The sequence below is a fragment of the Halichoerus grypus genome, chromosome 1 (genome assembly GCF_964656455.1).
Source record: "Halichoerus grypus chromosome 1, mHalGry1.hap1.1, whole genome shotgun sequence".
Classification (NCBI taxonomy): Eukaryota; Metazoa; Chordata; class Mammalia; order Carnivora; family Phocidae; genus Halichoerus; species Halichoerus grypus.
This window is the reverse complement of record NC_135712.1, coordinates 121,550,749-121,562,947: the sequence shown is the minus strand read 5'-3', so window position 1 is coordinate 121,562,947 and position 12,199 is coordinate 121,550,749. Positions and strand designations below refer to the sequence as shown.

At 46.8% G+C, this 12,199-nt stretch overlaps 1 protein-coding gene across 3 annotated transcripts in view; it reads right to left on the bottom strand.

The window, feature by feature from the left end:
- DZIP1L (DAZ interacting zinc finger protein 1 like) overlaps positions 1-12,199 on the bottom strand; it is a 41,223-nt gene that overhangs the window by 12,255 nt on the left and 16,769 nt on the right. For all 3 annotated transcript variants that reach the window (XM_078071458.1, XM_078071466.1, XM_078071470.1), the window contains 5 exons: positions 9,346-9,474; positions 5,121-5,183; positions 3,755-3,895; positions 1,672-1,702; positions 520-573 (listed from right to left, as the gene is read on the bottom strand). In XM_078071458.1, the coding sequence (XP_077927584.1) occupies positions 520-573; positions 1,672-1,702; positions 3,755-3,895; positions 5,121-5,183; positions 9,346-9,474 (418 nt within the window). The remainder of the gene's footprint in view (positions 1-519; positions 574-1,671; positions 1,703-3,754; positions 3,896-5,120; positions 5,184-9,345; positions 9,475-12,199) is intronic.

Sequence of the window (12,199 nt, the reverse complement as noted above, 5' to 3'; positions counted from 1 at the left end):
CTGCATATCAGACTCACCACTGAATGGACCGAATAAAAACAGGTGCCCAGTGCTGTGAAGAGGGAGCCGAGGCAGACCCCCGAGCGGCAGTCCGGGCCTAAGTGCTCTGTGCCGCACACTCGCCATGCAGGATAAAACCGCGCAGGCCGCTTCAAGCCCGCACAGGGAGTCCTCACCCGCCGCTCTGGACAGTACCAGGGGAGAGGCGGTGCGACAGGCACAGGGCCAGGCTATGCATCAGATGCCGCTCCAAATCCTGCCTCTGCCCGCCTGCTGGTTCTGTGACTCCGGGCAAGTCATTGACCCTCTCTGGGTTTCCCCACCAGTGACCCATCAGATCACATGTTAGTGCCTGCGTGCAACCCCCACCCCCCGGAACACAAAAGGTGCTTGAGAAATATTCGTTTCATGTCCCTGCTTCCCTTCCTCCCAGCTTCTGGTGGCCAGACAGTGAGGGTGAAACAAGCTAAACGATGAGGAGGACAAATCTGTGTCACCGGGGAAAGAGTCAGGCCTCACCTTCCTCGGAAGAGTCCTCTTCTATGTCCACAGCCTTTGGGCCCTTGCAGGTCCCTGAGGAGAGCCCAACAGTTAGTGGCCCCAATGCCCTGGATCCCATCCCTGACTTGGAGGAAAGCACCGGACACCACGTGAGTGCCAGCCAGAAAGAGCAAGCCTTCCAGTCATTTCTGCACCAGGAGAGGCAGGATGGAGCCGTGGTCACAAGTGCAGACAGCGGGAGCCAGAAAGACCGGAGTTCACGGTCCAGCTTGCCCATCGCTGGCCGCGCACAACACGGGGTGGGGGGGTCTCGGAACCCCGCCAAGCCCCGGTCTCCTCATCTAAAAAATGAGGATGGTAATGCCCGGCCCACATTAAATAGTGGGGACGATGTCATGAGACAATGAAACTAAAGTGCTTGGCGAAGCGCATGGCACACATCCCAGCCCCAGCCCTCGGGACATTCGGGGCCCCAGGGATGGGGCCTCTCTGACCTGCTTGCAATGCTGGGAAAGAAACGTCTGACCCCAAGGCAGGGGATAAAGAGAGACATGGGGGTTTGCAAGAAAAGGCAGAAGGGTGGCTAAAGAGATAGGACAGAGGAAGTGGGATGGAGTCGGAAGGGCCAGGTTTCCTAAGGGGCTGGCCAAGGTCCTCCAGACAGGGGCAGTCCCCTGTGGGGGACCGTCTCCCTTTAGATGCCGGCACGTGCAGCCATTAGACACTCACACACACAAACACCACACAGCAGCACACCAAGGTACCCCAGAGGAAGACGGCACGTACTCTCAAACAGGCCACATTCACATAGATTTGGGGTCAACTTGCTACACACTGGGAGCGAGATATAAGTTGATGGCTCGAACCACAGGCATGAGGAATTAGAGAGAAGCTTTTCATGAACCCTGCTCCATCAATCACTGCCCACAGGATCCTCACCCTTCCCCGGGTCTCCACCACCCCACAGAGAGGAGCAGGCCAGGCAAGAATCCATCCTGTCTGCCCCAGAAGCAGGTATCTTCTTGCCCTCCCTCACCCAGCCAGCGAGCCTGACACCCCATGACCCATGAGCTGCTCTCACCGCTGCCCCCCTCATTCCATAAATTAACTGGTGGGGAACAGGAGAGAGAAGAGGCCAAGACTGTTAGAAAATACCCCGTGAGAACTTACCTTCCTCCTTCCTGAGAGACATGGTCTGGATCTACAAAAATGTGGAACAGAGCAGGTCACAGGCAGCAGGGGACTCTGCTCTGCGCAGTGGGTCTGCCCAGCACCACAGAGAAGGGACAGCCAGTGTTTCCGTGCCCCCCCCCACCCGGGGAACTAGAAGGAGCTCGGAGTATGCTGCCCCAACCCTCCAGCGCATCTCCTGCCGTCCCTACGTGAGGGGGGATGGCACCGAGCCTGAACGGCAGCAGCCGGGATGGCGCCGTGCTCCATTTTCCCACCGTGGGGAGGCAAGAATGCCCCCTCTTCAGAGAGGGACTGTGACTTGAAGGGCAGGAGCCCCACGCAAGTGCAGTGAGACAGGCACACAGCAATACCACTGGTACACTTGGTGGACAACCAGGGTGAGGCAGGCTCCCTCCCACCATATGTGCATCTGAGCTGAGGGCCCCCTGGGCAGAAGGAGGCATGAGCCGGGCAGTCACTAAACTGCTCAGCCCCCCTTTTCCAGAAGGTGTCTCTTCATCCTCCTTCCACACAGTTGCACACGGGACAGCCACCTGTGACAATCTGACCCCGCACCACAGCCGTAGCCGACTGTCTAGGTTGGGGAGAACTCAACTGGAAACATGTGAAGTCAAGAGCCGGGCAGCCAACTGGTTTTGGTTTTTCTGTTATTTGTTTGCTTGTTTGTTTTGTCACATGGGACAGATATGACGTGAAAGCTGATCTTCAGAATAAAAGGAAAAAAATTGAAGCAGATCTAGAGAAAAGAACAGAGACACACAACAAAGCAAAACTCCTGACCACATTCATGTCTCTGGTTCCAGTTAATCCCAGACTCAGCTGTTCTCCTGCCTTGAACTCTCTGAGACGTCCTGTCTACCCTTACGACAAATTCCCTCTTCTGCTTGAGCTTGGGTTGTTTTCTATTATTGACTGATGAATGACACATCCAATGTCGATTTCCAACTACTTCCTCCTTTGCCCGCCTCTATTCTAGAGACTGTAAAACTACTTATTTGCTTTCTAACCTTCCTTGCAACTATGGTTGCCCGTGTCATACGGCTTTGACCAATAAAATATAAGCAAAAGTCTTAGGAAGGGGCCTTTTCATCAACTTCTTCTATTGCATATGGTTGTGATGGTTGGGATGGTATGACAGCCATCTTGCAATTATGAGAGTCAAGCATGAGAACAAAAGTCAACCCACTGAAGATGGCAAAAAAGAAAAACTTAGCTTGGATTTCCAATGGCATAATTTTGCTGCTAAACCAAGGCCATCAACTGTCACCTCTTCTGATGTTACAATACAAATAAACCCCTATTAACCTATTCTAAATCCATGTATAGCCAGTGGGTTCCTTAGTGAAATATTTGCCAACAAGAGTTCTGGGTAACAGAAGAAAGAAATCTCCAGACTGGACCTGAGGTGGCCAGAGCAGTGAAGAGCTAAGTGGGGGGATGCACAGTAAAAAGAAAAGCAGCAGGGGAGAGGGTCAGATATACTACCTGAGTGAAGGGGTCAGTTCTAGGAGAGAGGTTCTTCGTGAGCAGGTGACTTCTCATCATACTAGTTTGTCTGACAACCTCATCAGAGGCAGTTAATTTAGGAAAAGTGTATTGGCCAGGAAATTATGTCTGAGAACGCACTGAAAAGAGCACAAGCTTTGCATTGCACTGCCTGGCCAGGGCTGAATCCTCCCCCCACCCCGGCCCTTATAGGGTGTGCTCTGTGGACTCCTCCAGCCTGTTCCATCATCTGTCACATAAAGAGGGGGGAAGACAATGTCTGCCTTGAAGGGCAGTAGTGATGTTTAAATGAAGTAATAAGACAAGTATCAACCAGGTGCCAGCCCTTAGACAGTGTCTGGTGTTGGTGTGAACCTAGTAACACTGCCCCTCAGGACAACAGGGGCATCTTCAGCCTGGAAAGAGACAGGCTGCATCCTCATCATTCTTTTCTCTCTTTAGAGAGTCTCACTAATGAGACCACTGCCAGTGAGTCCCAGAGAATCAAAGGAGATCCTCACAGAGAAGAGGTCCAGGGGCCCCGAGGTCCGGCTGGGAAGAGGGACAGACCTACCATCTCCTCCTGGGAGGCGATGAGCCTGGCTTGTTCCTGGAGCTGGGCGCGGAGAGCACTGATCTGGCGCTGGGACTGGGCAGCTGCTTTCCTCTGATCCTGAGACAGGGAGGCCTGGAGCCTCTCGTTCTGCTCCTGCAGCTGGTGGGCACAAGAGACTCGGTCAGTCAAATGTCGCAGGGACCCCTGAGTGCCCAGTAGCTGCAGGGCCTGCACCTGTAGGCAAACCGCTGACCGCGGTTTTACCTGAGGCGGGGTAGCGGGTTTCCAGACCTGGGCAGGTGGCTTTCTAACAAGATGGACTACTTTCCAGTTTGGGGACATTTTCAAGCTGTGCTTGAGGGGAAGCAAGAATTGGATGCAGGCCCCTAAGATCAGGGCAAAAAGGCTCTCTGTCCAGCGTGACCACCCACTGAAGGACAGTCAGATAACCTGAGGCCATTCAAGAGTCATCAAACGGTGTTTTTAGGTAAAAACAAAAGGTGAAGAAACTATGGTCCCATGCTGTTGTAAGAGTAGAAAGAAAATGAGACTGTTTTCTGTTTGCATAAAAAAACTCTAGGAAAATACACAAGAGAGCAGTACAAGTTGTCAGCCACGGGGTGGGTGTTGGGGGCGAGTGGATGGAGATGGGGGGAGAAGTGAACCCTAATATATTTCAGTGCATTGTACTGAGTGTGCCTTAATAGCTTTCTTCTGCTTTTGGAATAAATTGAACTGTATTTCCTATTTTAAGACGTTTCAAATAAAATAAAACCGTCAGATGGGAATTACTGGAAATGGGGGCATCTATCACGCGCCGGTCTCTGGTCTGAGCACTTTCATCTTCTGCGCTTTCTGCCAGCAGCACCCGGGGCTCTTGTTAATCAGCTTCCTCCTCAACTTGCTTCCTCCTCAGGGGCATTTTCAGAGAAGCTGTTTCTCATCCTGAGGCCTGCTGCTCTCTGTTCCCTGGTCTCAGTATCGGAGACCCTCCATTTGGGCCCCCCCGAACGATGGCTGAGGCTCTCTCCTGGGTGGGGTGTCAAAGGGCCCAAACACGAAATGACAAGGCAATGCATCTGAGGTTTCCAGCACAGCTGTCCGTGGAGGGCCTGAAGGGGCCCCTGCTTAGGGGACCACACAGTAAAGCAGATGTTGGGCTCAGAAGAAAAGGCCCAGAGGCCCCTACTCCTGGCCAGGGAGGCTACTGTCGGCGCAGCTGACCCCTTCTGTGGATTGACTGGGGTCAGCCGCCAGGAACACTATCAACACCAAAATACCAGACAACCAGTTTGAAGGGGGTAGTGGTGGAGGATGGGGAGGCCGTGGGATAAGAGGAGGTCTCAGGAAACCCAGCTCCCCCAAACCACCGAAGCGGAGTTACCTCTCGCTTCTGAGCTGCATGCTCTCCCTGAAGTTCCTTCATTTTTCTCTTCCATTCTGCTTTCTGAAAAAGATAAATGTTGTCAAACGGGCCTCTGGATACCAGAATATGTTATAAAGCTACAGGAATTAAAAAGTACTGGCTCATGATTAGGCAGAGTAGTGAAAAGAATAAAAAGCCCAGACAAAGATGGGGGTGGGAAATGGAATCTTAGTCTGGGGGAAATAGATTATTGACAACTGGAGTTCAAACAGGTGGTTAACTGCCTAGAAAAAAAATATATGAACTTGAATCTTTATTTCATATCTTAAACCAAAATAAGTTGCAGGTGGGTCAAAGATGTAAACTTAAAAAATGGAAGTGACATCAGTAAGATGGTGCCATTGGAGATTCCAGCTCTCAAACCACCCACAGATGAGGATTCCTTTACGGGAACCCAGGAATCCAGCTGAGAGTTTCTAGCACCTCAAAGGAGCAAAAAAACAAACAAACAACAATAACAACAACAACAACAACAAAAAACGAGAATAGATGCATTCCAGAGCAGTTTCACTTTACCCGCATCAGCTCTCTCCAAGGTGGCACAGCTCAGTGCCAAGAGAGACGCCCCTCAGCCCACAGTTTTTCCCACAGAGGAAAGTGAGAGCGAGTGAGCACCCGCTGCCCCGGCCTCATAGGATGCTGCCCAGGAGGCCCACTTCTGTCCCACCCCTCTCAGAACTGAGGGACAGGGCAGAGCAAATCAGCCTGTGCTGGTGGCACAGGGATCTCAACAACCAGCCACAGCTCCAACTGGCTGGTTTGTGGACACCAGGAGGTGTAAGATGAGAAGTATTTATATGCAACCAATATTAAGTTGTTATCAGCTTAAAATAGACTGCTATAATATAAGATGATTTATGTAAGTCTCACACTAACCACAGAAAAACCTATAGTGGATATGCAAAAGATGAAGGAATCAAAGAATGACCACTACAAAATAAAATCATCAAATCAAAAAGGAAGGCAGCAAGAGAGGAGGAAAGGAACAAAGTAACTACAAAACGGTCTGAAAATAATTAACAAAACGGCAATAAGTAAGTCCTTACTCACCATTAATTACTTTAAATTTAAATGGATTAAGTTCTCCAATCAAAAGACATAGAGTGCTGAACGGGTTAGAAAAACAAGATCCAGCTACATGGTGCCTACAGGAGACTCACTTTAAGGCCATACATACGCTGAAACTGAAGGGATGGGAAAAGACATTTCATGCAAACTGTAACCAGGAGAACAGGGGTAGCTCTACTTCCAACAGGCCACAAAGGCTTTAAGTAAAAAACTGTTACAAGAGACAAAAAAGGTCACTATATAATGATAAAGGGGTCAATTCATCAATATAACAATTGTAAATATATAAGCATCCAAAATCAGAGCACCTAAATATAGAAAGCAAATATTAATACAACTGAAGGGAGAAATAGCAATACAGTAAGAGCATGGGGCTTCAATGGCCCACTTTCAACAACAGATAGATCATCCAGACAGAAAACCAAAAGGGAACACTAGACTTGAAATCACTATAGACCAAATGGATCAGACAGATGTATACAGAATATTCCATCCAAAAGGAGAACCACCTATGGAATGGGAGAAAATATTTTGCAAACCACATATCTGATAGGGGGTTCATATACCAAAATATAAGGAACTTCTACACCTCGATAGCAAAAAAAAAAAAAAAAAAAAATTAATGGACAAAGGATCCGAATAGACATTTCCCCAAAGAAGGCCTACAACATCATTAATCAGCACAGAAATATAAATCAAACCACAATGAGATATCACCTCATACCTGTCAAGACGGTTATTATTTAAAAAAAAAAAAAAAAAAAATATAACAAGTGTTGGTGAGGATGTGAAGAAAAGGAGATCCTCATACACTGTTGGTGGGAATGTAAATTGGTGTAGTTATTATGAAAAACAGAGTGGAAATGCCTCAAAAAATTAAAAACAGACTTACTCATTTCCCCCGGATATCTCCCATGTATACATAAGATATATTTGTTAATAAACTTGTTTTTCTGTTGTTAAAAAAAATTAAGGGGCACCTGGGTGGCTCAGTCAGTTAAGCATCTGACTCTTGATTTCAGCTCAGGTCATGATCTCAGGGTCATGGAATGAGCCCCACATCGGGCTCTATGCTCAGCATAGAGTCTGCTTGTTCCTCTCACTCTGCCCCTTCCCTCTCTTGCCCATGCCCTCTCTCTCTCCAATAAATAAATAAATAAATATGTAAAATCTTTTTTAAAAATTAAAAACAGAACTACCATATAATCCAACAACCCCACTTCTTGATATTGATCAAAAAAAAACCTGAAATCAGGATCTCAAAGAGATACTCACCCTCCCAGGTTCATTGCAGCATTATTCACAATAGCCAAAATAGAGAAACCTAGTAATCCATTGAGTGATGAGTGGATAAAGCAAACATGGTACATACATACACTGGAATACTATTCAGCCTTAAAAAAGAAGGAAACGCTGCCCCAACATGAATGAACCTAGAGGACATAACGTTACGTGAAATAAGCCAGACAAGAAAGACAAACACGGTATGATCTCACTTACGTGTGGGATCTAAAATAGCCAAACTCATAGAAACAGAGAGAGAATGGTGGTTGCCAGGGGTTAAGATGGGGAGGTTATGGTCAAAGGGTACAAGGTTTGTTATGCACGATATATTGTATACTTAAAATTTGCTAAGAAGGTAGATCTTATGTTGTGTTATCACCACACACACACAAAGAAAATAATAATAATAATAATAAAAATAAAGAGGGTGGGAGGAAACTTTGGGAGGTGATGGATATGACTGTGGCCTGATGGTTTCAAGGGTAAATACTTATCCCCAAACTCACTGAATCGCGTACATCAAATACGTACAACTTTTTACACACCAATCATACCTCAATAAAGAGGTATGTATGAATGAAGGAATAAATAAATAAGGCCATAAAGGCACTAAAAAGGAAACACAAAAACATTTTCTTTTTAAACCTCAGAGTGGCCATAAACAAAAGATTGATAATTTGATCATTTTGACCACATAAACATTATTAATTTCGTATGGCCTAAACCACGATCAACAAAATTGAAGGAACAATGTTGTGGGGAAAATAACCACAAGAACAGGGGCACCTGGGTGGCTCAGTCGGTTAAGCGTCTGCCTTCCGCTCAGGGCCCTGGGATTGAGCCCTGCATCGGGCTCCCTGCTCAGCGGGGAGCCTGCTTCTCCCTCTGCCCTTCCCCCCTGCTCATGCTCTCTCTCTCTCTCTCTCTCTCTGACAAATAAAGAAATAAAATCTTTAAAAAAATAAAATAAATAACCACAAGAACAAGAAAGAGTTGGGTTAAGTTCCATATGTCATAGAAACTCTCAAATTGGTAAGGAAATCCATAGAAAATGAGGCAAAGGATGAGAACAGAGGTCATAGAAAAAAAATTAGCTTTTCTTAATGTGAAACTTATAAAACATCAAGCAGTGGAAACACTTTACTGCTGTCAGTTAGATGTTAAGCTCTCTCTTAACAATCTTACAGAGCAGAAACAGAAGCACAGCCTGACTGAGTGACCAGGCCCTTCCTTGTCACGGAGTGATCAGTGATGCAGACCATATGTAGCTGGACCGTCGTAAGATTCGTCCAGTGCTGGCCAGAGCCACCACCTGCCGGCTCAGGAGAGGGACTGGGCTCCAGCCTCTCCGACTCCATAGCCAGGGGCCTCACAGTGGCAGCATGAAATCGGCCAGGGTGGGAAATGTTACACTATGGAAAACAGCAACTGCTACAGATTAAAGCTTTGTTAGGCCCAGAGAGTGGTTGTTAGATATTTACCATCACCCACGAGACCCACCCCAAATGCCTTCAAAACAGGAGACTATCACACTTGCTGAGAGTTTCAACTGGGTTGGAATCAAAATGAGGGTAAAGGTACCCAGTAAGGGACATAACTGTATGTGTTTTGGAAAGATCCCAGGCAAACCTGATATTGCACCCACGTGTATCACCAGCCTCCCCTGAGAACCCTAAGAATCCGATCCCATGCTTTCGTGCATTGGCAGAAGGTCTGCAAAGATAAAACCTGATGTCTTCCAACTTCCGTAAAACCATAGAGCAAAACTGAGAAACTTTATTGAAAGCAACATGGCTGGCTGTGGGGAAATGGGCAAGAGCCATCAGCTCACCTGAATGTCCATCTTCTCCCTCAGGGCCCGGAGCTCCTGAGTCTGCCTGAGTCGCTCCTCAGACTCCTCATCCCGCAGGGACCCGAGATTGGACTCCATCACACTGTGGGACTGCAGCGCCTGCAGTTTCTGAAAAGCCAGGACACGGTCTTACCCAGATGAAGATCTCATCTTGATGTTGTCTTTTATACCTTGAGCAACGTCAGAAGGGTGCACCTTACCCCACCAAACTCCCGCTTGTCCTCACCAGACATCTACGTGCCTGTGCATACTCACACAAGTCTGCATTCCCCTCCACGAGGGTTCCCCTGAGAGCTCAGTGCTTACTCGGGAGAAGCAGGTGCCCCGTGGACGAACAGAACTCGAGAGCAGAATTTCAACTGCACTGAAATCCGGCTGTACCCCAAACCCAGAGCTCGTCAGACATTTCTGCCCCCATTTCCTCCTCAGTCTCGAATAGGCTGAAGAGAATCAGACTCTTAGAGGCTTTGGGAGGGTCTCATGCACTCTGGACCATTCCCTGAGGACTCCTGTCCCTCCTCCCACCAAAAAATGCTGGCTGTCACCAAGACGGCCTGGCTTTGCCTGGCTTGGAGTTGTGTCGCCAATACCTAGTGATTCCTGAGCTAGCAGTGTGTCATCTGAAGGAAAGGGCACAGAAAAGGGGATCCAAGAGGAGGGGCCTTGCCACCTATGGTTATATTTTTAAACATATCACTGCTGCAGTCACAAAAGTAAATTATCTCCATCTCTATCTCTACACAAAACCCATAAGCCCCCTATTAAAGCTTTAAAGAACTGCAAGTCCCTGAGTTTAACTTGTTATCTTTCTTGCTCAGCTTTAACTCTTCTCAACTGCTAAAGCAGTATTGAGTATAAATGTTAACCATTTCTAATTGAGTATTTTCGTAGAGTCAAATGCTTTTTTAAGTGGATACGCAACCCTCGGCTTCTGGTGTGTCATTTCTGTCCTCACACCGATGCTCAGACAACCAGAGAGCAGGCTCTCTCGGCATTACAAACCTTCATGGCAATTTCCATTCAACTAGGGACTCCTTTGGCAGCTGGATTTACCCTACATCTTTCCTAAGGTTCTTTCTGCAGCCAGGTAACTTAGCCAAAGTAAGCTCACAGGCTTTTGTATCAAAGGGAAAATTTTGAGGAGAAATATCTTCGAGAAGTATTTCCCTCTCACTGGTCCTCCTAACAGCAAGGGGAATCTTGTCTTACGTAATGAGATGGATGGGCTTACAGTGTTATTCACACTCATTGTAAATGAAATCTTATCTTTTTCTCCCCCAAATTAGAAAAAAAAACTAACAAAATAATTATCTAAATACACTGAGAAGTGTGTATCCAGTTTGGTTCCTATAATAAAAGTAAAATCATAAAATGTCACTTGAGAGGAGATGGGGGAGACATACAGACACAAAAACACAGCACAAGCAATCCTATAAAGGAAAGACCAGAAAAGTGATGTTCCAGTGTAGGAAAATGTGACCCAAGTTAAAAAGAAACCATGGATGGTAAGAATTATGTCCTCATTCACCAAAACTTAGAATTTCTGAACCAGGGGCGCCTGGGTGGCTCAGTCGTTAAGCGTCTGCCTTCGGCTCAGGTCATGATCCCGGAGTCCTGGGATCGAGCCCCGCATCGGGCTCCCTGCTCCGCGGGAAGCCTGCTTCTCCCTCTCCCACTCCCTCTGCTTGTGTTCCGGCTCTCGCTAACTCTCTCTCTGTCAAATAAATAAATAAAATCTTTAAAAAAAAAAAAAAAAAAAAAAAAAAAGAATTTCTGAACCAAAGTAAGCCTCCAACCTTTGCTGAGGTGGTTTCTGAACAATAAATCCAAATTCAAATCAATACCTATCTATCAAATATCTAGTCAGCTAGCACCATGTTAGGGAGGAATGGGAGTCAGCAGGGGTGCGGGCGAGCTCAGGAATGAGGAGCATGGAGCTGGTAAGAGCATGAGCTCCGTGTGGTGGAGCAGCATCTTGTCTCCCACATATCGTCCCTGACCACACTGCAGGAACATTTAGGATGGGAGGGCTTGGGCCACTATAGATAACCCCCCCACACACACACACACACATGGCTCTCATCTCAACCCCACAGCCTTCCCTATCCCCGGCTTCCCATCTCAGATTGAGATGATGGATCACCTAAGACTCCACTTATATCCCATGACAATCTCCTTCTGGAAAAGTTCTCCAGGTGTTTCTTTAGCAAAACGTAGAATGATTGTGAGAAATGCTACCAGGCAGTTCATTTTCAAAAACAAGAGAAGATTCTCCTTGATGTTAGAAGGACCAACAAGAGCTACATATCTTCTGAAAATATTTCTCCTCCAAAACATTTTCCCTGCTATGGTTTTAGCCATATAGGTTTATATGGGAAGATACAGTCCAGGGATAATAACCTTTAATAAGGTTTTCCTGAATAAACTTGACAGTATACCCAGTAGAAAAGCAGAGGCTTTGAAGTTTAAAGAGTTAAGTTCAAATCCCTGGTCTACCTCTTAGTAGCTGTGCGACATTGAGCATGTTTTGGGGCCTCAATGTCTTCCCCTGTAAAGGAGGAATGATAATAGTTTTCTTTTAAAGAACTTTAAAAAAGAATAAGTAAACGAACAATGTACCTACTTTGAGAATGTTATGGTTGTTCTGTTGTTGTAAGGATTGAAAGTTATTGTAAATAAGGTGCCCCGCACAGGGGCTGGAAACCAGTAAACATAGGCAGTAAATCTGACTATTCCGTGTGATCTCCACAGACCCCAGCAGAGCGCCTGGCAGGTAGGCAGCACTCAGCACATACTTGAGAAGTGCATTCATTGAAATTTTGCCTCATATCTT